The sequence below is a fragment of the Cheilinus undulatus genome, linkage group 8 (genome assembly GCF_018320785.1).
Source record: "Cheilinus undulatus linkage group 8, ASM1832078v1, whole genome shotgun sequence".
NCBI lineage: Eukaryota > Metazoa > Chordata > Actinopteri > Labriformes > Labridae > Cheilinus > Cheilinus undulatus.
The window spans coordinates 647,384-672,179 of record NC_054872.1 but is presented as its reverse complement, the minus strand read 5'-3'; the positions used below and the strand labels follow the sequence as shown (position 1 = coordinate 672,179).

The 24,796-nt window shown below is 40.6% G+C and overlaps 1 protein-coding gene across 1 annotated transcript in view; it reads right to left on the bottom strand.

Annotated features, from left to right (window-relative positions):
• hace1 (HECT domain and ankyrin repeat containing E3 ubiquitin protein ligase 1) overlaps positions 1-24,171 on the bottom strand; it is a 63,573-nt gene extending 39,402 nt beyond the window's left edge. The window contains exons 1-11 of the mRNA XM_041793232.1: positions 23,918-24,171; positions 20,071-20,125; positions 19,795-19,884; positions 19,571-19,675; positions 9,529-9,604; positions 9,278-9,409; positions 7,511-7,593; positions 5,344-5,440; positions 4,627-4,728; positions 4,387-4,493; positions 4,068-4,218 (exon numbers count right to left, since the gene is read on the bottom strand). Of these exons, the coding sequence (XP_041649166.1) occupies positions 4,068-4,218; positions 4,387-4,493; positions 4,627-4,728; positions 5,344-5,440; positions 7,511-7,593; positions 9,278-9,409; positions 9,529-9,604; positions 19,571-19,675; positions 19,795-19,884; positions 20,071-20,125; positions 23,918-24,008 (1,089 nt within the window). The 5' untranslated portion in view covers positions 24,009-24,171. The remainder of the gene's footprint in view (positions 1-4,067; positions 4,219-4,386; positions 4,494-4,626; positions 4,729-5,343; positions 5,441-7,510; positions 7,594-9,277; positions 9,410-9,528; positions 9,605-19,570; positions 19,676-19,794; positions 19,885-20,070; positions 20,126-23,917) is intronic.
• Positions 24,172-24,796: the final 625 nt, after the last annotated feature.

Here is a 24,796-nt window from a genome sequence, read left to right as displayed (position 1 = left end):
TAAATCTGCCTCACTGTAGGGTCTTAGATTTGTAATGTCGTCCTTTACTTTGTCCCCGTCTTTACTTGACTTAAAGGAGTTTCTGATTGATTTCAAACATTCCAGACGTCCACGAGCTCACATCAGCAGAGTTTGTCCAGAGACTGTCGCCTTTTTGGTCCGTCTTTACCTCCTTCTGTGACACAAACATCTGAAACCAATGGAGTCGCTGTGTGTTATTTCCTATATAGAGTTTATTGTTTCTGCTTTTCCAGTGTTCCACTTTAATGTTTGAATCAACAGAACTGTTAATGAAGAACAACCATCTTAAATTAGGAATAACCATCCCTTTTTTTAGTTGGAAAAGCTTTAAATGGATCAGAAGTTGAAGCTGAGACATTCTACCATTTCATATATAATATTAGTTCATTTTGAATTTGATGGCAGCAACACATCTCAAAAAAATAGGGACAGGGCCATGTTTAGGGATGTCACAAAATAATTGCGATTTTACAATTATCATGATTATTTTTTCATTCATTAATTTCACACTACCATGAATAACTAAAATCACATGAACACTCCTTATAGGTCTTGTATTTTAATTTATTTCCATCCTAGGATGCTCTCATAACAAAATAATGTATCAAAAATGTAAAGTAACCAATAATTACCAGAAAAATGATAACAATCCCATTTGGATGGACCACTCGAGTGGTCTTAGCTGAGTAGTGTTTAAGTTAAAAAGCCATAATTCTGTCCGTCACATCCATTTTACATCCCTCAAATACAAACACATTCTTCATATTTACAACTGTTTTTATTCAAGTTTCTCGTCAAAAACTAAATTTTCCAATTATTATGTGGCATTTGAACACATCATGACATATTTAATACAATAGTCTATTTTACTGAGGTTACCTGAACACATCATATTTTCCGTCTTCAGCTCTAAAGTTTGCTAATTAACCTGAATTCTGCCGATTCCACCTTAGATTTCTACATTGAATTAATACTGTTAACAAACAGGACTAGCTCAAAGTTTTGAAACATTTCTCAGAATTTATCTGAGCAGCTGAAGAAGAAAACTGTCCTGAAGCAGCTGAGGAAGAAAACTGTCCTAAAGCAGCTGAAGAAGAAAACTGTCCTGAAACAGCTGAAGAAGAAAACTGTCCTGATGCAGCTGAAGAAGAAAACTGTCCTAAAGCAGCTGAAGAAGAAAACTGTCCTGAAACAGCTGAAGAAGAAAACTGTCCTAAAGCAGCTGAAGAAGAAAACTGTCCTGAAGCAGCTGAAGAAGAAAACTGTCCTGAAACAGCTGAAGAAGAAAACTGTCCTGAAGCAGCTGAAGAAGAAAACTGTCCTGAAACAGCTGAAGAAGAAAACTGTCCTGAAGCAGCTGAAGAAGAAAACTGTCCTGAAACAGCTGAAGAAGAAAACTGTCCTGAAACAGCTGAAGAAGAAAACTGTCCTGAAGCAGCTGAAGAAGAAAACTGTCCTAAAGCAGCTGAAGAAGAAAACTGTCCTGAAGCAGCTGAAGAAGAAAACTGTCCTAAAGCAGCTGAAGAAGAAAACTGTCCTGAAGCAGCTGAAGAAGAAAACTGTCCTAAAGCAGCTGAAGAAGAAAACTGTCCTGAAGCAGCTGAAGAAGAAAACTGTCCTAAAGCAGCTGAAGAAGAAAACTGTCCTGAAGCAGCTGAAGAAGAAAACTGTCCTAAAGCAGCTGAAGAAGAAAACTGTCCTGAAACAGCTGAAGAAGAAAACTGTCCTGAAACAGCTGAAGAAGAAAACTGTCCTGAAGCAGCTGAAGAAGAAAACTGTCCTAAAGCAGCTGAAGAAGAAAACTGTCCTGAAGCAGCTGAAGAAGAAAACTGTCCTGAAACAGCTGAAGAAGAAAACTGTCCTGAAACAGCTGAAGAAGAAAACTGTCCTAAAGCAGCTGAAGAAGAAAACTGTCCTAAAGCAGCTGAAGAAGAAAACTGTCCTGAAGCAGCTGAAGAAGAAAACTGTCCTAAAGCAGCTGAAGAAGAAAACTGTCCTGAAGCAGCTGAAGGTTTTGATCCTCATCCCTAACATTGACATGACTTAACCCAGTTACTGTTTACCTTTAGTTTGGTGTCTAACGCCAGGTGGTTATCCTGCAGGTGCTGAAGTATTGCCTGATTTCACAGCAACTTTCTTGTGGCGTGTTTTACATTTAGGCTGGCCGTCTTCCACAACGACACCCTGGTCATTTTTTGTATTTATTTGGAGGGAACAGCTCTTCCTCTCCCATGCTGTTGTGTGTTTGGGACTGTGACACACCTCCGCTTGCAACAGCACAAAGCACCAGGAGGCGGTGACACGCAGACAGCTTTCGTTCCAGGCGAGTTGCGCTGTCGTACCAATATGGTTCCCGGTATACTCTTCTCTGGAAATTGACGGTATTTAAGAAACGATACGATTAACTAATCGTAAAGTTTAATACCGCAATTAATCGTGAAAACGGGTAATCTGCCATCCCTAATCATGTTGACCATTGTGTAGCGTCCCCTCTTCTTTCAACCACAGTCTGTAAATGTCTGGGAAGTGAGAAGACCAGCTGGCAATGTTGTGCCTAGGTTGGCTTTGTGTATGGTGCGTCGCTGCCTGCTCCTGATTGGTTGCTCCTGATCTCATGCTGGCAGGTGATAGGCTGCAGCAGAGGTGTAAAGTGATTTAAGCGGCGAAGAGACGCCACCACAGCAGCAGGGGGAAACTGCCACATTCAAATCCCAAACAGCCACACCCGTTTCTTTGTTAGAGATCTCGTTTGTTAATTTTGCAGACCTGGTAAAGTAAGGGTAAATATTTGGTGTTGTTGTGTTATTTCTAAAGGCTTGTACCACAAACCGGGAGATTTGTTTATTACTTGTGTTTTAATCTTAGTTTAGTTAGACCAACAGTGGTCTCTCCCTAGAAGAGAAGATGGCAGTTTTTGGACCCTGTTCAAATATGGCTTCTTCTTTCTGGAATGTTCCTGAGCCCATGCAGTGATTTCAGTCCAGAATCATGCCTGTTTTTAATGCAGTGGCCCCTGAGGGCCCCTTCAGCCTTGCCCTAGCTCACATAGAGTTCTCCAGTTTCTCTGAATGTTTGATGATATTATGGACTGCAGATGGAGGGAGATTCAAAGTCTGCACTTTTTTACATTGAGGAACATTTTTCTGAAACTCATCTAAAATTTATAGACTCAGTTTTTCACAGATTGAGGAACCTCTGCCCATCTTTACTTCTGAGAGACTCTGCCTCTCTAAAATGCTCCTCTTACACCCATTCATGTTAGTGACCAGTTGATAATTAACCTAATTAGCTGTAAAATGCTCCATCAGCTGTTTATTAATAGTACCAGTTACTTTTCCAGCCTTTGTTGCCCCGTCCCTACTTTTACAGATGTGTTGCTGCCATCAAATTAAGCATGAGCTAATATTTTTCATTTAATAGTAAAAGATCTCATCTTCAACATCTGATATGTTGTTTGTGTTCTATTGAGGATCACGTATGGGTTTATGAGATTTGACAGTTTCTGACTTCTGTTTTTATTTACATCTTAAACAGTGACCCAACTTTTTTGGAATTTGGGCTGTTAATCATTTAGAGATATTCCAATAATAAATAACATCACAATAAGATTAAAAAAAGGTTGCAGCACATAAAGGTCAGTTTTGTAATTGCATGATTTTAGAGATTTTCAGTTTTTGTATTTACATTATTTTCGTTGGTTGTTTAAACATCACAAATATAAAAACTGCATTGTGTCAGCACATTTTACTCCTGGAGCTCCTTATGTACAGCAGACTGCAGCAGATCCCTAAATAGCTACTATTTATGACACCAGGGGATGAATGGGAATTTAAAAATAGACTTTTACACAAATTATGGCCCCAGGCACTGAATCCAATCAAATCCTGAGATGTTCAAAGGTTCACAACTCTAATAAATGTCACTATGTGATGACTAGACTATCACCTGATCAGCCCTAAAGGTTTTTTTTGCATTGTTTTCTGTCTAATTTAAAAATAACACCAAACAAGCACTACAGTGGTTTCTAAAACACTCTCCGTACTGACCTTAAAGACCTGGCTGCGTGGCGTCTTGTTGCCATTGTAGCCCATGTCGTTGCCATTGCTTGGTGATGAGGGTCCGAGACGAAATACGTGGCAGAAAATCCTAACAATTCTCAGCAGACTCTTCATCTGAGCTTCATAACTGCTGGACAGGCTGAGGAGGACAGGAGGAAACTGTTAGACCAGAGGGGACTGGGGTTGAAGCTGGATAAGGTCTGTGAGTCCTCATTAACTCTGTATGTGTACTACTGACTAATTTACCACCACCAGTTCTCAGCATCACAGTGTACTAACACCAAAACAGTCCCTGTAAGCTCTCTACCTCAGGAGTTTGTGTCCGTTGGTCGTGGCGACTTCAGCCAGGCTGGTCAGGATCCTCTGGTAGTGACTGTCGCTCTGCTGAGAAACATGCTCCAGAACCTGGCGAAGCTACAAACACATGTATAAATGTTCAAATATGTCTCAAACACATCCTTACCCTTGTAAAATGTTGAATCATTATGATGTCAGCAGTTCAAAAACCTAGAAACAGACTTTCTAAAGGTTAAAGGTGTCGGTCTACCATGTTCTCTTTAATGTCATCATTCTGTGTCATCTGGATCAGAGTCTGAAACAGGCGGTTGTGATGCTGGATGAGGATCTCACACGTTTCCCCGTATCCACCCTAAACACAAAACCAAGAGGAAAAGTGACCAAACATGGCTTCCACATGGCTTTTAAGCTGATTCAGAGGTGATGTATGATAGTGTTCATTTTGACAGCACTTTTTAATTTAGTTTTATAGTCTTTTGCCAAAAATATATTTTAGTTTTATTCACAATTTAGTCATCTAAATTGTTTTAGTTTTAGTCTAGTTTTAGTTGATGGAACTTCCCAACATTTCAGTCGACGAAATTTACAGTAAATTTAGTTGACTGATTGGGTCTCTCCCCAACTTACCCCGCCACCATGCAGCAAAGGCAGTTGTGATTGGATCTCCCTCGTATCTCATCCCACCTTTCCACACTGCCAAAGTAGCTGTGATTGGATATATGCCTAGCTTGCCCATACTTTCTACATGACAAAATTAGGTCTGATTGGATAAAGTCTCTGTCAAACATTTTCGTCTCGTTTTTATTTGTTGACTAAAATGTCAATTAATTTAGTTTTGATTTTTGTGCATGTGCACTTATTTTCATTAGTTACTGTCTCGTTTTCGTCAGGGGAAAAAAGGCTATTAACGAAAACTATAACGAAAATAATTTATCAACAAAATTAACACTGGTGTGATAATACTGACCTGTACGCAGAGATCCAGCGGAGTGATCCCGTTCTTGTCAGCGAGGTATTTGGCTCCTCGAGAGAGAAGAATATGAGCCGTGTCCCTTTGGCCATGACTGCAGAGAAACACAACAACAGCTTAAATACTACAGACTGGAATATACCAACATAGTTTTGGTAAAACACACAACTATGGGATATTTTTCTATGTGACTAGAAAGGGGAAAAGTTCAGATATTGTGGGCGTGCCGATGGTCGAGTGGTTTAAGGCGCGCACCATGTACGCGGGTGGCCCAGGTTTGAATCCAGCCTGTGGCCCTTTGACGCATGTCTCACCCCCACTCTCATCCCTGTTTCCGAGCCTATCCACTGTCCTCCTCTATCCAATAAAGGCACAAAAAGCCCCCCCCCCCCCCAAAAAAAGTTCAGATATTTGGAACTGTCGACAGCAGTGTTACGCATTTCCTATGAAGCGAGAAAAATGAGAGAAAAGAGAGGTTAGACCAGCGTCACTCGACCCTGCTCAACCAAAGGGCCAAATTGTTGAAAAATACCTTTGCAAGAGCCACGATCTAAGTGCTGAAAAGTGGCAAAAATAGGTTAAAGTGGCAATAAAAATAAGTCAAAGGGGGCAAAATGGCCAAAAAGCAGCAAAAAGGGTGAAAAGGGGCAAAAATGTAAAGAAAAAGTGGCAAAAAGGGCAAAAAGTGGCAAAATTTGAGCGAGAAGTGACATAAAAATGAGTTACAGGTGGCAAAAATGGTCAAAAAGTGGCAAAAACATGACAAAAAAAAGAGTGAACTGTCTAAAGTGACTAAAATAGGCAAAAGCCAGCAAAAGATGGGAGAAAGGGTAAGAAGCAGTTAGAATGGCAAAAATTTGGGAAGAAAAGTGGCATTTAATGTCAAAAGGCAGCTTAAATGGGTGTAAAGTGGTAAAAATGTGGCAAAAAATGGCAGAAAGTGGCAAAATTTGGGTGAGAAGATGAGTCACAGGTGACAAAAATGAGTTACAGGTGGCAAAAACTGGTCAAAAAGTGGCAAAAACATGACAGAAAAATGAGTAGAAAGTGACTAAAATGGCAAAAATGTGGAAAATTGCAAACAGTAAATACTGGGATAAAAGCCAAAAAACAGGGAAAAAAATTGGCAAAACTTGGATAATAGTGGCAAAAAAGCGACAAAAGTGGGCTCAAAGCAGTAAAAATGGATTAAAAGTGGCAAAAAATTTCAAATAAGGGCAATGGAAATATACTGACAAATTTAAAAGTTGACAACAATATAAGTGTGGGGAACAAACTGACTAATGTGACTTGCCATGGATAATTTCTGAGGTCAAAGTTTTCCTTTTTTAAGGTTTTCTGGGGTAATAATGTTTCAAATTAAGACAAAAAAGAGCCACAAATCATCACAAAAAAGCCACATGTGGCTCCAGAGCCACACGTTGAGTATCAGTGGGTTAGACTGTCAGTCAGTGTGGATCTTTTTTAAAGACATGGGGGAAGTTTGTCAAGCAAGAACAATGATGAGGATCCAAAACAAACTGAAGGAGGAGAGAGGACAGATTGGAGCAATGCATTCTTGAAATATTGTGCACCCAAGATTTGAGTTTGAAGAAGATCCATCAAAGTCTTCTTGAGATATTATGTTCACAAAAACAGCCTGATCCTGACACGGGAAGCCTCCAGCCTTTTCTATCACTGATGTGACAAAAAAAACAAAAAACAAAAACTGGCATAAAAACGGAACAAAAAGAGAACTGAATGAAGCTGGAATGAAGTGAGAAAGAGGTCAGGTGCAAAGGGAGGAACCGGAAAAGATATCTGTGTGGGAAAAAAAAACGTTGATCAGTGTTCACCTCCATGGTCATCAGCTGACGTATCAGAGAAGCTTTAAGAATTAAAATGGGCTAAATAATGCAAATACGTTCTTCTAGTCTGCTCATTAAATCCTCACTCATTGGTCCTCAGATCTCCCTCCTCCCTCATTTATCGATTATCCTCCAAACATGGGGGGTCAGAAACTGATCCAAGTCCAACAGAGAACCGGGAACAGATCAATTAAGAGATCTGAAGAGGGTCGTCTGTCTGTGTCTCTTTATCAAGGGCTACATATCTCTGCAGAGACCCTCTACAGACTCCACCACCAATCTCTGGCTTTACCCTAACTTTGTAATGATTACATCACCTGCAGGCGAAGTAAAGGGGCGTGGCTCCAGAGACATTTGGTCGGTTGATGTCAGCTCCGCTGTCCAGCAGACACAACACCGTCTGAGCAGAAACAACACACTGGTATAAAAAACTGGGAGATATTTCAGTGACAAAATCAGAAAATGTCAGTGTAATCAACAAAAATCGTGCGTATAGGGTTAGTTCAGGCAGACAACGGGGGTCAAGTGCTGCCATAATCGAGATCAGCTGATCATAACCTCACCAGCTGACAGCCAGCTGATTTGCTTTAAGCACACTATTTATTTAAACCGCTCTTACCTGACTACGCTCTCTCGCACTCTCTGGAAGCTGCCCTTGCAACCCTCCTCCACCCCAGCTCCTCCTTCATTCTGCTTCTGTCTTATCAATGTCATCTGTTGTCATTGATGCCTGCTCTGCTCTGGATTTTTGCTGCTTCTCTCCCTGCCTCAGGCCTTTTTATCGACATAGGATGAGCAGGAATGTGTGCTGTTCCTGCTGTATGCTTTCCACGCAGGCTCGTGGAAGGGTGGGGGGTCCTAGAACTGCCACACCACCAAATACAAATGACAGCAATTAGTGCTAATTAATGACTGCTAATAAAGCAATATTTACAGCCGCAAATCACGTGTGTTTCTGTTCAAAGAGGTCCTGACTGAATTGAACAGAAAGTGATCCATAAACTGTGACTACCCCAGAAAATGTAAAAAAGAGAGAAGAAGAGGTGTACAACCCTAATCTAAGATGTAGATAGACTGGACTTTGTCACAGCTCTGGCTGCCTCCTGGTCTCCTGAAGAGAGGGGGGAGCATGGCCAGAGTCAGTGTCCACACATCTGACATGTACGTGTGTCGCCCAGCAGCCAAGGTCAAGGTGAACAGCATTTCTTTTGTCCGAGCCTTTGCACCCCTGGTAATACCCCCAGCAACCACTACCAGTTTTCTACCAGAACATACACACGACAATAACACTTTGTCCTTTTGATTAAACTCTTTTCCATAAAGTCTGATTGTAACTTGGTGAGGTTAAATTATAAGCCCCTTGGGTTTCCTGCCTCACCAGCACATTTTGTTTACTCTACTCTTTGCTATTAAAAAAAACAAAAAAAAAAAAACATCAAAAATTTAATTGCAATAATACAATTAAGCCACGGTTAACTCCTCAAGGAGAACTGTGACCAAAATTTTAGAGATTTTTTAGTCAATGTATTTAATAAAAAGTAGAGCTGGAGCCTAGAGCTGTACAAAAGATGCAACAAAACAATAAAACAGGACAAAACATGCTGTTTCTTATATGGGTTAAACTAAATACTTTTTAATTCACCTTAAAGCCTTTATTTTTTCTAAATTGATGCATCAACTTTAAATACATTTAAAAACCCTGTAAACACCTAAATGAAACACATCATTACTACTCCTTACACTAAATATTCCCCTAGAACTAGAAAGTGGACTTTAGAGAAGTTCACACGTAAATACCAAAAGAGAAATTTCATTTACCTGAATTAAATTTAAAAGATGAAATTAAAGTGAAAATTAAACATGCTCTTTTTCACTCTATAGGCATTTTGTTTGGCTTTATATCAGCATCTTTTTGTTCAATCAGCCCCATTTGTTATTGAAGAATGTGAAAACTGGGGTAGCTATTTAGTCATTAAGGAGATGATGGCGGGTCTGAGGTTAGACCAGTTGAGAACCTCTGCTACAGAATGTTTGAAGGGAGTTACTCTAATGATGCCTTTTTAAATCATTATGAACAGGCTTACAGTTTTGTGTCCGTTCTGACAGGCCACATGCAGAGCTGTCTGTCCCATGGCGTCCTCCACGTCCACGTTGGACACGTGCTGGACCAGATCATGGAGCAGTTCGGTCCGCCCATTCACTGCCAGCCAGTGGATCTGCAGAACAGAAACACAAGCACACCCACTGTAATGTTATTAACAAAAAGATTTATCTAAAAACCTTTGATGACAACGATCTGAGGACATGAAATACTAAAGGATTACAGCGGACTCACAGCGGTCAGCCCCTCGTTGTTGCAGATGTTTACGTCAGCATTATATTCCAGCAGTCGGCCCATACACTTCTTCTGCCTGAGGGAACAAAGGAGTTCAGTATCAGTAATTTCATCCACAGTCTATGACATACGAATAAAATCTGCAAGACCTATAGAATTCAAAAAAAGAACAAGAAAGGATCAGGCTAAAACTGTTCCGGCTACTGCTGCTAAATAATCTGCCAGACTTAGAAGGTTTTTATTTATTGTGGTTCTTTATTTTCTATTGTGTACTTTTTTCAGCATTGATATCCTGAGATAATTTTTTCTTTAACTTTGAGTCATATAATCAACCCATGTTTATCAGGACAAATCCTGCCTAAAAACCTTTTTGACACATATGGCCAACAGACTGGCCTGAATGTGTGACTGACTGCTCCTACAAACTAAATCCAACCCCAAAAATGTTAAATGTTTAGAGGAACTAAAAAAGAGCAATGTCAAAAACAGTGAAGGGTGTGGCTTTGTTGGCTTGTCAAACTAAAATGTCTCACCACGTAACAGGAAGATGCTGTTATTCAATCACTGTGGAAACATGTAACAACTGTCCTTAATTGTTGTTGTCTGATCCCTTCCATCAGTGTAAGGGCCGAGGAATAAACTCTGATACAGAGTCCAGAAGTTTATTTTAAAAGAATTTTAGCCAGTGCTACTGACAAAACCCATAGCATACCTCTCCACTACATGGACAAAAGTATTTGTCCACACCTGTTATTTATTTAATTCAGGTGTTTCAATCAGACCTGTTGCCACAGGTGTATAAAATCCTCACCTAGCCATGCAGTCTCCTTTTATAAACATTAGTGATCCTAAACGGGTCGTTCTGAACAGCTCAGAGACTCCAAGCGTGGTTCTGTGATGATGCCACCTTTGCAAGACGACAACTGGTAAAATTTCATCCCTGCTGGATATTCCACAGCCAGCTGTCAGTGATACTATTAGAAAGTGGAAGAGTTAGCTAACAAGCAATATAGGAAAGAAGAAGGATCTCTCTGCTGCTGAAAGCCTCAAACAGAGCAATGCCTTGCCTTAGACGTTTCACGGAAACATGAGCGTGATCATCGTACTGTGAAGAAATTAGTGTCTGATTCAGAGCACAGACGGGTTCCTGCAGATAAAGGTATAATGAGGAAGGTTTCTGACAGACAAATTCATGGGAGTAAGAGAGCAGATGCTAAAATACCATTACAAAGCAGCAAACAAGTATTTGAAGCTGCTGGTGCCTCTGGAGTCCCACCAACCTCAAGGTGTAGGATCCTCCAGAGGCTTACAGTCGTGTATAAACCTACTATTCAGCCCCCCCAACCAATGCTCACAAGCAGAAAGGGTTGCAGTGGGCCCAGAAATACATGAAGACTCATTTTCAAACAGTCTTGTTTCCTGATGAGTGCCGTGCAACCCTGGATGGTCCAGATGAAGGACTAGTGGATGGTTGGTGGATGGCCACCATGTCCCAACAAGGCTGTGACGTCAGCAAGGAGGGGGCGGAGTCATGTTTGGGCCGGAATCATGGAGAGAGCTGGTAGGCCCCTTTAAGGTTCCTGAAGGTGTGAAAATGACCTCGGCAAAGTATAGAGAGTTTCTGACTGACCACTTTCTTCTATGGTACAAAAAGAAGAACAGTGCCTTCTGTAGCAAAATGATCTTCATGCATGACAATGCACCATCTCATGCTGCAGAGAATCCCTCTGTGTCATTGGCTGCTATGGGCATAAAAGGAGAGAAACTCATGGTGTGGCCCCCATCCTCCCCTGACCTTTAACCCTACTGAGAACCTTTGGAGCATCCTCAAGCTAAAGATCTATGAGGGTGGGAGGCAGTTCACATCAAAACAGCAGCTCTGGGAGGATATTCTGACATCCTGCAAAGAAATTCAAGCAGAAACTCTCCAAAAACTCACAAGTTCAGTGGATGCAAGAATAGTGAAGGTGATATCAAAGAAGGGCTCCTATGTTAACATGGAACTTGGCCTGTTAAGATGTTTTTGATTGAAACAGCTTTGATTTCAGTGAATATGACCTCCTAATGCTGCAAATTCAATGAATGACCATTTTCAGTTCTTTACAACCTATAAAATGTTCTGAAAATCTGTTCTGCATAATAATTTGGAACAGTGCATTTTGAGATTTTTTAATTTTTGAAAAAAAAAAAAAAAGTCATAATTGGGAGGTTTGTTCAATACAGTTTGAATTATGCTCTAACAGTTAATGACTTGAAAATTATACTGACTTTCAATTCCATTAATATTCAGGAAAATTAGAAAATAATCTCATTTAGATGATTATTGGAAACATGGTGTAGGAGACTCCATGCTTTTTGGAGTCTGCAGGTAGAAACTTCTGGACTTTCCTCCTAAAAAAAGCTGATAAATCTTCATTTTCTCTTCTATTGTTATTAACTCTGAACCTAAGCTAGCTAAGGCTTCATGCTTTAGTCCAGTCAAGTTTTCCAGCTAATTCCTCCCAGCTACAGTCATCTACAGGCCTCTGTTTCACTATAATCAGTCATTACACAGCTACGGTGAGTCCAACAGTTAAGGAAAAAACTTCAGAGCGTTACCTTTCTAAAGACACCTTGTTTTTGGTTGTACTCCAAATGGTTCAAACACAGAATTCAATTTAATTTGGGTTTACCTGGGCAGGCATTATTTACTGACTTTACCCAGAATTCTGGGGGGGGGCAGTTGGCCTGGCACACCAGATGGATTTGTTTTACACATCCATTTGGAAAACCTCTGATAGAGAGCGTTTGGGAAAGGGAAGAGCCTTTGTAGCAAACTCTGAAGGTGATTGGATGAACGTTATGTCAGTCGCATCTTTATGGGCCAAATCAGAGCAACACATGACATAGCCGCTACTGAAGGGGTAAACTCCATAGAGAACTATATAACGCCACAAACCATGGTGACTGTAGACATGTCAGTACACGACTTTTGCGTTTTTTTTTAAAGAAAACAACTCACTGCTGTTCTTTGTACGTCTTTTAACATAGAAATGTGGTCAAATTCTGATAAAACTGGCACTTTAGCAGCATCCACGCTAATGTCTTCCACCATAATTGCACCGGTCATTTGTTGCTGCTTGCTTGCATCACGAATCCGCAGTGCTTGGTTATGTTTTCTGCACGGACGGCCGCACGGACAAAAACTGATGCGGAATCATGATGCAGAAACGTCTAGTGCATTTATATCTAGTGCCAGCTTCCTCTTTGCCATTTTGACGTTTGCTGCATCCATGTCTGTAAAAATTTCAGGGATGTTGCGACCAGATGAAAATTTGACATTCGGGACCCCTGCGAAGAGGTGTTTCTTAATATTTGACGTCATGTTCGATGCGTGGACACTCGGGACCTCGCGGATACATCAAGCATAGAACAGGCTTAACCGGGCCCAATCTGTTCAGATGGGAGCTTTGCAAGATTCGTCAGTGAGAAACACGGAAACGGACGTATCCATCTGCTTTGCAAGGTTAAGGGGGCAGTGACTATCTTCAAAATGTAAAACATGAGTGTGTTAAGGGTAGGTCTGTTCCCAAACACATGAAATCTGGTTATGACAGAATCATCAGCATCAATGTTTATAACTCCTACTGCTCAGAGCTGAATCAACTTCTTTAGGCCTTCCTGGAACTAATTTGTCCTGGGAAACTATAAATCTAGACACAGAGGCTTGTACACCTTGACATTTCCTGTCACCTGTATGGTCCTCAACCTTTTCAGCCCATGACCCCCAAAATAGAAGTGTCAGCAATTTGGGACCCCCGCTGTACCTGACGGTGGCTGTAAACATTCAAGAATAGTCATGTGCAGACAAGGCCGCCCATTAGGGAGGATGAATAGGAGCGCTTTCTGGGGCCCAGCCAAACTGGGGGCCAGCATAATCATGGTCCATTGTAAAGTTAAGCTGTGATATCTTAGAGTTTACTTGAATTATTACCACTCTTATCAAAGAAACAAAATTTAATCCATAGTGTAGTAGATAGCTCTCTTAAAAATGTAAATCCTTTTGTTAAAAACAGACTTAAAATACGTTAAAAATAGCTTAAATGGGTTAATAATGGCAAAAATGGTGGAAAAGGTGGTGATATTAGATTTTAAAAGTAACAGAAATGGGAAAAATACCAAAATGTAGATAAAAGTGGCAAAAAATAACAAAAAAATGGGTTAATGTGGCAAAATGGGCATATTAAGTGCTAAAAGGGGATTCAAACATAGCTGAAATGGCATTCAAGTCACAAAAATAGGTGGAAATTTAGTGAAATCGATGAAAATTGAAATAAATTGGCAAAAAAAGGGTTAGCTGAGGCAGAAATAGGCAGAAACTAGAAAAATGGGCGTATCAAATTGTAAAACGTGGCTTAAAACTGATAAAAGGGGTTAATACTGGCAATAGAGTCGAAAGCAATAGGCAGAGAGCTACATGATTTGGTTTAGAAGTGACAAAAACAGGCAGAAAAAAGTGGCGGAAAGGGTTAAAATGGGGAAAAAATGGGTTTTAAGTTGTAAAAATGGTTGAAATTGGCAAAAATGGTGGGGAAAAAGGTGATAAAAATGGGTTAAAGTTTGGCAGAATTAGTATAAAGATGCAACAGCGTAGATTAAAAAATATTCCTAGCTTTTCTAAGGCATCTGGAGACCCCCTCTCACTGTCTCGCAACCCCCAATGGGGTCCTGACCCCAAAATTGAGAACCCCTTGTCAGGCTCATTAACTACGGTGACGACGACTTTTCGTTCAACATACTTTTAATGACACCCCTTGTTATTCTCTACACAACAGTGGTCACAACAACTCCTCATTCCTGACAGAGCGCCCCCTTTGTCCTATAATCAGAATAGGATATACCACTTAACAAACTCCCCTTACTCTTTAAAGAAAAAGATCTAAAACATTTCAAAAGAGCCAGACATTACTGTTCCCTAAATACTTAACAGATGAACATCAATTTAAAGCTCTAACTTTAATAACAATCACTTGTGGGGGAAGACGTCTATGTTGTTTAGTCCATTTCACCTTCAAGTAGCCATACACCTTCACGGAGAGCCTTCAGCAGAGTGAGTGCAGAGGTCCCCTTTTTTCTTAAACAGTCTGCAAGCTGCTCCTTTGTGGTGGACCACATGACGTGTTGGACAACATTTGAGTGGATGAGCTCTTTGATGCTGCTGATTTCTAAGCAAAGTGTTTTCTCTGTGACTGATTTGGTGGAATTGACAGCATCCAGTAGAGAGTGATTATCTGTTACACACACAATAGTTTCATGCAGTCACCTGTGGTAAGCTCTGAGAAAAGTGTGGTTAAGAAAACAGCACTGTCAATGCCATCTGCGAGGGCAACAGTCTCTCCAGCCAGTGTACTGCGAACAACTCTCCTGATTCTCTTCGATTGCCAGGATAGAGGTGAGAATCTTCCATTCTCTTCCATCAGCAAGATGAGGTGTCCACCTTGAGTCCCTCCATCGGGAAGATTTCCCATTGATGAGTCACTAAACACCACTAGTTTTAGAGAGCTATCGTCTCCCAGGTGCTGAAACCTCAAGGTCACTTCTTCTGATTTCAGTTTTCTGATAAGTTTGTTTGCACAGTGCAAGGTCTGAACAGTAGCATGCTTTGTACCGGATGCCAACATGGAGATGTCACACATCATATCTGGCCTGCTCTGTCTTGCCACCCATAGTATTTGGCCTATCTTTGACTTGAGCATCTCAGTTTCAGTTTCTGTCAAAGGTGCCTCTCTCTCTTGTGGGGTCCACAGGAATGGGCTGAAGATTCTTAATGTACATATTTTGCTGTACTTGTATCTCAGCCTTCAGAGAGTGAATCTCCATTCCAATATAACTGAAGCTGTTGTTTTCTTCACGTCCAACCTGGAAAACAGCTTTCAAATGAGGGATGACAGAATTTCTTTGTACCACCCCAAATAAAGTCATCCACGTGACAAGCAAGAACCCCCATAACATTACAGGAGTCATCCAGCCAATAGAACACTGCTGGATCAACTTTTGACACAGTGGCTCCAAACTTCAGCATGGTGTCTTTTACTCTGTTATACCAATACAGAGAAGCATCTGCCAGGCCATAAACACAATTTTTTAACTTCCATAGGTAGCCCTGCCTTTGGGCTTCTTAGGGAGGCCTGATGTACACATTTTGAGTCAATTCTTTACCTTGTAAAAAGGCTGCTTTAATGTCCATGGAGTTTAGCTGCCACTCCTTTTGGCATATTACAGCCATTATCAGTTTCAGGGACTCTGAGGCACAGGTAGGTGAGTCTTTTTGGAGCCCCTCGGTATTCATCTCTTCAAAGCCTCTTGCAACTAACCTAGCTTTGGGTACAACACCATCAGATGTTTCCTTGAGTGTGCACACCCACCTTGTAGAGATGCATTTCTGGCCTTCATTCCCTCACCTCTTCAAACACCTCATTCTTTTTCCAGTTGTTGAGTTCAGTGCGTTTGGCAGTCATGAACACGTCATCATTTACTGCAAGTATTTCATCTTTTGGTTATTAATGCACAACTCTGCCTGCTCAGTTGTAACAACCTGAAGGTCACTCACTTGTTTCAGGTTAACTGATCCTGTTGTCCCAGCAATTTCCTCAGGATCTGTGTATTGAAGATTGTACCAATCTTTGTGTGTTCCTGTTGCTTTTCCTGCTCTGCTGAGGATTTTTCCAGTGTGCATTTGGCCACTATCACTGTCTGGGAAAGTCACTACTTGTCCAGCCTTCAGCTTCAGGCTTGAAGATGTTTTTATTGGAAGTGTTGTAGGCTCCATGCTGATCCCCTCTTGGTTGCTCTGTTTCCTGAGAAGATTCACTGCTTTCCTCTTCACCAAGGGGTTCATTATTTGCAGTAGTTTCCTCCTGACTGTCATTTTCAGTATCAGTATTATCACTGAGTTCAGCTCCTGGTAGAGAATTCTGATTTTCAGTCCTCTCTGTCTGATTGTCCACATCATTCAGCATTTCTTGGGGAGCATCTGCCTCTCGGAGCCTAGAGTGATGAACTCGGACATAGGTGCCTCCATGCCGCACAAATATTACTGCTCCATCTTGGCCGATGACTACACCAGGACCGTTCCATTCAGTACAATCTATCCGCTTGTAGTAGACTTTGTCCCCTGTGTTGTACTGATCCTCCATAGGCCGTAGCTGTTTACGGAGGGCCCTTTTGATCCTGTCAGAGCATTAAGCCTCCGCAAATGCTTTCCTTGCAGCATGTAATGCTGTGATGTTCTGAGATATCCAGCTGCTCACGTTGGTGTTCTCTAGAGCAGGGGGCTTATCAGTGAGCACTGATGGCAGATTTGGGTTTTGCCCAAACACCACTGGACCACTGACACACACGGACTGTAGCCGTGTACATTATGCATTGAGTTTTTTGCCATCAGGGCCCAGTCTAATGCTGTCTTCCAGTCACATCCATTGTCTCGTTTTAGTTTCAGTAATATTTCAGTCAGTGTCTGATTATGCCTTTCCAGGAGGCCATTACTCCATGGGCTGTAGGCTGCGGTTGTTTTCACTTCAATGTTAAACTTTTCAGCCATGTCTCTCATATCCTCACTGTTGAATTCTCCTCTGTTATCACTGAACAGTCTGCGTGGAGGGCCATGAACGCTAATCCAGCAGTGAATAAAGTTCTTTACAATGTCTTTGGGTTTCTTGGAGGTGACAATGCTCCCAGCACTGAAACGGGTAAAATGATCAATAGCATGCAGATACCACACTCCTGGCTCCAGTTCATGCAAGTCAACAGCTACAGTTTCATTATAGGTTGAGACCATGGGCAAACCTACCGCTGGCTTTTCCTTTGGCTTGCCGTGTCTTATGCATGTTTCACAGTTCTTCACAATCTCCTTGAGAATCGTGTTGCATTCATCATTATTACCTGAGCAAGTCAGTAGTTTTTAAAGTCTGTCGGCGGAGGCGTGGCCAAATTGCTTGTGTAGCTTTAACAAGACTTTCTTTTTTTCCTTTGTTGTCATGTTTTCTGTGACTGTGAGGATTTCATCCTCATTTGGGGTCTCACGTTCATCCGGTTTACTGTCATCTTTTATTTTCACACAGTAATGCCCTGATGATGTTAATTCAAGTTTGACTGGTTGCTTGAACATTGTAGCTTTATCATTGTCAATGTCCAAAACTGCACTTGCTCTTTTCAGTGATGTTTTACTCAAAAGCAGTGGAATATCAACTGGAACAACTTCTGTTTCAATTTGACACCTAGTCTTTCCAATCATGGCTGGGATTGTTACTTTCTTTGTGGAATAAACAACTCTCCCATCACCAAACTTGAATGACCATGCACTCTTAGCATCCTGAATTTGGTCTAATTCATTCTGTTTCAGTGCACTGAGATAATGATCCAGCCATTTTTCTCCACATTCAGTTCTTGTACAGGCTGTATCAATTACAGCTGATCCCAAAGACTCGCCCATGAAGATTTCTATGTCAGACAGTGACTCTTTTGACAGCAAAGTGATGTTATATTCTTCAACATTTGTTTTTTGTTCATCTTCTGTGAATTTAGCATGTTCATTCTTATGTGGACAGTCTTTTGCCCAGTGGTAAGTGCTCTGACAGACGGCACATCTGGTTCATCTCCCATACCTGTCAAGTGGATTTGTGCCCTGTACAGTCCCTTGCAGGCCTTGTTTACTTTCTCTCCTACTGGTATACCTGGTGTAGTAGGCAGAGTCGGCGTCTCCGCTCATGTGCTGTTCACCGGCGCCCTCCTGTGGATTCTCTTCAAGGCAGACTTCATGTTATCAAACGAGAGGCTTGGACACGCGGTGAGAGCAAGCTGTTTGACTTTAACAGTCAGTCCAGCTGTGTCAAGTAGTTTGAAAGCTAATACAGCATCCGGAAGCTGCATGTTTAACTTACTGATTCTGCTGTATCGGCGTTCAAATTCAACAATGTAATCCACCATCGGAACGCCATTTTCCCTCGTTATCCGGTCAAACTCCGTGTATGCTTCGTATTGGCGATCTTTTTCCTGTTTTAGGAACACTGAGTCCAATTTCGTCAACAGTTTATTCATTCCATCATCCTTGTTTAAGTCCTCTGCGGCTATTTCCAGCGTGCTGTCCCTTGCTCGTCCCGTTAGCGACAGTGCTACTGCTAATGCCTGCTTCTTCTTATCCAAGTCTGTGACTAGCTTCCAAATTTCGACCTCATTTTTCCAGCTTTCGTATGACTTCTTCTCGTCAAACGGTGGTGGAACTTCATAATTGCCAGCGGCCATCCTCTGCTACCAATGTTAGCTCATTAACTACGACGACGACAACTTTTCGTTCAACATACTTTTAATGACACCCCTTGTTTTTCTCTACACAACAGTGGTCACAACAACTCCTCATTCCTGACAAAGCGCCCCCTTTGTCCCATAATCAGAATAGGATATACCACTTAACACCCCTGACCTATACAAAATACTACCATATAACATTACCATATACTTATAAAGTTTCACTGTTATTGGACAATTTATGGCTTGATTAAAATCAACATCTTTTTTTTTTCAAAAATATGCACACCTGAGGGCTCACCATGGCCACGCCCTTTGACTGATGGCAAAGTTTTCGGTAACTTTTCATCACCAAGGTCTCATCTAGACTTCCAACAAAGAATCAGCTGATCACCCTAGGAGGAGTGTAAAAACTTGTGACCCCTGGAGGAGACCCAAAATGTCCCAGTTTTGGCTAATTTTTTCAAAATGGTGGATTTCCTGTTGAAGTGGGAGACATGGCCCTTCAATGTTTTTGTAGATCTACCCAAGAGGCATCTCTTGAACCTGCTTCATGACTACAAGCAGAAGAAATCGACTAAAAAACTAAGGATTTTCTGCACCTATTTCTTGTTTAGCACCTAAAATATGTAAAAATAAAGCACAGGTTTCTGATACTGAATTCCTCTGTAAAGCAGTGAAGCTCATAGTGAAGAGGGTAGTTACATTCAGTATGTTTGGGGTTAGGTTACTGATGATAGTAATATTGTCAGGCCTGTACCCGTTCCTGGCAGCGAGGTGCAGAGGAGTACAGCCTGAGATGTCCTGATAGTTGGGGTTAGCTCCTCTCCTCAACAGCAGGACTAAACACTCCACCGATCCACAGCTGAGCAGAGACAGAAAAAGGAATATTTAAGTCAGCTTAGGGTGTGCAGATTCTAGACGTAGAAAGGAGATAGAAAGAAACAAAAACAGACGTTTCTGGAGGGTTAAAGGCTTTCTTACTTGGCAGCAATGTGCAGCAGACTCCTCTTTACCCGACCGAAGGCGTAGTTCACGTCAAACTTGGAGTTGAGCAGCAGCTCTGACACTGACCTTTAACAGAGACAGGAACAGATCAACATCTTTGTCCTGAAGACAAAAAACCCAGAACCTTTGCAGACGGGTGCACACATAATGAGACGTGTTACTGCTGGAGAAACCAGGAGAAATAAAACATTTTACCTCATGTCAGAACGAATACAGCACTCCTTTAAATGTACTGTCACGTTTGAGTCTCACCTGTGCTGATCGGCCATGACCATTGGCATCAGTGTGTACACCGCCGTCTCATTATCTGAGGAGAAATAAACACAACAGGAACACTGAGGTGTAATAAAAGCTCCAAAAAAACTGCTGATAAAAGTTAATAGACATGTGACTGTCATTTTACAAACAATAAAATGTTCAATGGAGAAACAGCGATAACACAAAGTTCTGCTGACATGACACAAACGATATATTGATATCAATCATCTCCACTTTCCTGTCAGATTTTTCTCTGCTAAGTTTCAAGAGTTCAAGTGTTTTTATGTCCCTGAGAAAAAAAATCCTGTTTCATGGCAACCACAAAATCACTATGAAAAAGCCGCTTGATGTAGAGATTAGGTCTTTAAATCACAGCAGAGTTGATGTCTGGTGTGGTGTGGTTGGTGTGACATGCTGTGATGTACTGCAACGCGGCTTGACGTGACTTGACGTCAGATGGCGTGGCATGACGTCAGATGGCGTGGCAGGACAGGATGTGTTGGGATATGACGTTACGTGACGTGACGTGACGTGACGTGACGCAACTTGACATGACATGACATGACATGACGTGACGTAACGTAGTGTGGCGTGACAGGATATGACATGGCATGACATGACGTGACGTGACGTGACGTGACGTGACGTGACGTGGCGTTGCGTGGCGTGGCATGGCGTGAAGTGACATGACGAGATATGACATGGCAAGACGTGACGGGATGTGATTTGACATGTAGGATATGACATGACGGGATATGACATGACGTGATATGACATGACGTGGTGTGAGGTGACGTGACGGGATATGACATGACTGGACGTGATGGGATGACGTGACGTAACGTGACATGACATGTGTGTTATATAAATCTAAAGGAAGCTGAGTAAAAAATGAATTTGAAAAGGGTAGGTGAAATAAGCGAAGGCTTCAGCCTACACCTTTTCGGTCCTGTTGTCTTTTTTGTTGGTTTTATTTTTTTGTTGTTGATTGTTTGGTGTTAATGCAGAAGTAGCATTAACCCAACGTTTGTTCACTTGTAAATTTTCACTTTATGTTGTGCAACTGAGTCTTCATGTTTAAGTGACCGAAATAAACTAAACTAAACATCATGGGATGACGTGACGTGATGTGACTCGACAGGATGTAGCGTGGCTTGGCGTTGCGTAACGCTGCTTATATGTTAGATTACTTTGTAATATTTGTTACAGTTAGTTATGTTGTGCTAAGATATGGTACACAGCTTCACTAGGTCATATTACCTTTCAATATGTTACCATATGTAACCATAGAATTAGAGATGTACACTTTTCAATATGGTTAATCTCAGAATTTCTTTAATTAGTTCTGATTTTGATATTCCTCTGTTTTGCACTTTAAACTGCCTTTATTTTGGATTTTTTTTCTGTCCTAAAGGGGAAGAAATTAACTTCCTGTTTGGATACAGATCTGTCTTAATTTTGAAAGAAAATACGGAACTTTGTGTAGATTGAAGATTTTGACATGAGGTTACCCACGGAAGAAGGAACTTTTAATGAATTTTAGAGGAAGTAAGAGAACAGTGAAAAGAAAATGTTTGATAACTTTTGACATTTGTAAAGTGGAGTGGAGCAGTGGTGGACTTGTTTTACATCATTATGGCTGCAGGGGAGACACCCCCCAAAAAAAACAAACCTTCATGTTATTTCTACATCAAACTTATCACTGACAATGTAGTCAGTGCATTTAGGTGGTAATTAAAATTCAAAATTAACCCAAAATGAACGTAAAAGTCATACAATTTTTGCAGTATAACCACCTGATGTTGTAATTAAATAATAATCCTTTTTAACAAAATGTTGCCACTACACTGACTTTTTCAGCATGTTGTTAATTAATGGGAAACAGAGTATAAACGTGCTTCACGGGCTTTGGTGGGAGGGTCCTAATGATATCATTTTGACTTTCTAGGTATTTAACCTGTAATCAACTACCCTGAAAGGCACGAGTAAATTATATTTGAATAGTTATATTCATTGTTTTGTTTTTTGTAAATTATATTTTGTAACACTAGATAACTGAAAAAATAAAAACACATGACATCTCCCTCCTAACCCCTGCAAAAAAATGGATTCCTCCAATTAAAGTAGCAGGAGCAATTGTTCGACCAATTGGATTTTGGTCAGACATGAGGTAATTGACCAATTGATCGACCAATAGACTTGAGGCTGTCAGCCCTACTTTTTACATTTGTTGTGTTGTTGATTCATTTATTTAGATTTGTTTAAGATTGTTAATCGATTAATGAGTGTTAAAATGTGTAATAATTCATGGTGTTACATTATGATTTTTTACACCCCAGAGTGTTACATCAGGATATGTTATGTTGAGATATTCTGTTTTATGAAATGTTATGTTGTATGTTTCATTACAATTACAGATGCACGGTATCATTGGCAAGATATCAGAATCAGCTGATAAATTTACCAATTTACTCCTCTGTTTTGGCAGATATGAACACTTTTGCTGATATTTACAGCTAAATTATTGCCTGTAAATATTAGCTGTATGTATCAGTGAGTTTTAGTCACACCAACAGACCTACGCCAGCTGAAGTCTGTTTCTTTGTTCAGCCTAAAATATTTTTTTAAGGCCCAAAGTTTCAAGTCTGAGCTACATTTATGCATTGGTACAGATTTCAGTATCAGCTAAAACGCATTTAAAAATTCTATGTCTTAATTTGAAATATTATTCACCCTGAAAACCATAAAAACGGAAATTTTGACTGCAGAAATTATCCATTGCAAGTCACATCAATCGGCTTGTTTCCCGTAATCATACAGTTGGCTTTAATAGTCAACCAATAATGTCTATATTTTCATTGCCCTATTTGACATTTTTCCCATTTTTTGCCATCTGTAATCCATTTTTACTGCTGTAAGCCCACTGTGGCCACTTCTTTTTGCCACTTTTATCCCGTTTTTGCCTCTCTGATACTGCTTTTTGCAATTGTTCCTCTTTTTTTTTGCTTTTTTTTGTGCCAACTTTCACTCATTTAAGCTGCCTTTTGCCATTAAATGCCACATTTCCCACTATTTTTGCCACTTTAAACCCATGTTTTCCTTTTTTTGCTGCTTTTTGCCTGTTTGTCAGTTTTCACTCATTTTTACCATGTTTTTGCTTCTTTTTGATCATTTCTGCCACCTTTATCTAATTTTTTGTCACTTCTCACCCATTTTTGCCACTTTATGCTTGTTCTGCCCATTTTCACCCATTTTTGCTGCTTTTTTAACCTTTAACTTATTTTTATTGTCACTTTTCTCCACTTAGATGTGGCTCTTGTGAAGGTATTTTCCAACGATGTGGCTCTTTGGTTCAGCAGGGTTGAGTAACACTGCTCTAGTTATTTTTCATGCATTCATATAAAAACTGTATTTTATCTCAGAATTCTTACTTTGATCTCAGAATTTGGAGACATAAAATACGCGTCCCTTATTCTCTTTACTGGCTAAAATAAACTTTTACTTTGATTTGATGATAAAATATATTTCCATTACTGTTGTGAGTAACAGGATATTTTTACACCACAACATGAGCGGAAATGATCCGGCTATGAGTCAGACCCAGACCCAAACACTGACTCTCATCCTGCAGTCACCGCTCAGCACCAATAAACACTTACTAGCATTGATAAAGAAACCACTGTACCTTTATACTGTATAAAATCATCAGTATACATTCAAAGGTCGCTACAGGCTGCCGTAACACTTTATTACAACAACATTACAACGTTAAACATCGCTATTTCCCCGTTATTTCCTCCGTTTTTTTAGCTAACACCTTGCCCGCCCCTCCGCTCCTCACCTTCCGGGAGTTCCACGGTTCTGGCCCGGCGGAGGGAGCGGGTCAGCCGGTTGAGCTGTACGTTGAGCTGCTCCATCGCCCGTTCCATCATAGGGAGCGGTTCACCGGGAGGAACCGAGGAGAAGGAGGCTCAAAGGCGGGTTTAGGTGCTCCTGGCGAGGCTGCGTGGTTCCTTAGAGCCGTCCATGGGCGCTGGCCGAGGGCGAACCGTTCCTCTGATTTACACTCCGATCATATTTTCCTGCTCTGCTCTGCACTTCAAAGGGTCTGTGACACTTCCTGTTTTGATGACGCTAACACGCAACGCACCACGGGTAATGTAGTTTATAAGGAACACGAGTGACAAGAGGGGAAAAGCTTGTTTGGCATATGAAAACTCACGAAAACAAAGAAACACATCAGTAAACTTATGAAGGAAAACATGTAATGTCATAAAAATATCTATAACTTACAGCTTACTGGGAAAAATGTCCTGAAAATAATGCAGTTGTAAAGGGTAAATTAATATCACAACTTCCTGTTTTCCGATGTTTACACGTGTTTTCTTCAGAAAAATTGATTACTAATATTTTTAGATATCGAATAATAAGGATGAAAAAATATATAATTAACTGTTGTTAATTCAAAGTTACCATTTTTGTAGCCTTTAGTAAACTTTTTTATTTTCCATAACCAAAAGACAATAGACTAAAAAAGCCTGTAGTCCTACCTTGCAAACAATGTTTATGGATAGCAGAGAGCACCTGCAATTTTAATTTCTTTAATATTATTATTATCATTGTTATTGTTATTATTTTTATTATTAGTAGTAGTAGTAGTATTAATGTTATTATTGTTGGTGTTGTTGTTTTTATTGTTATTATTATTATTATTATTATT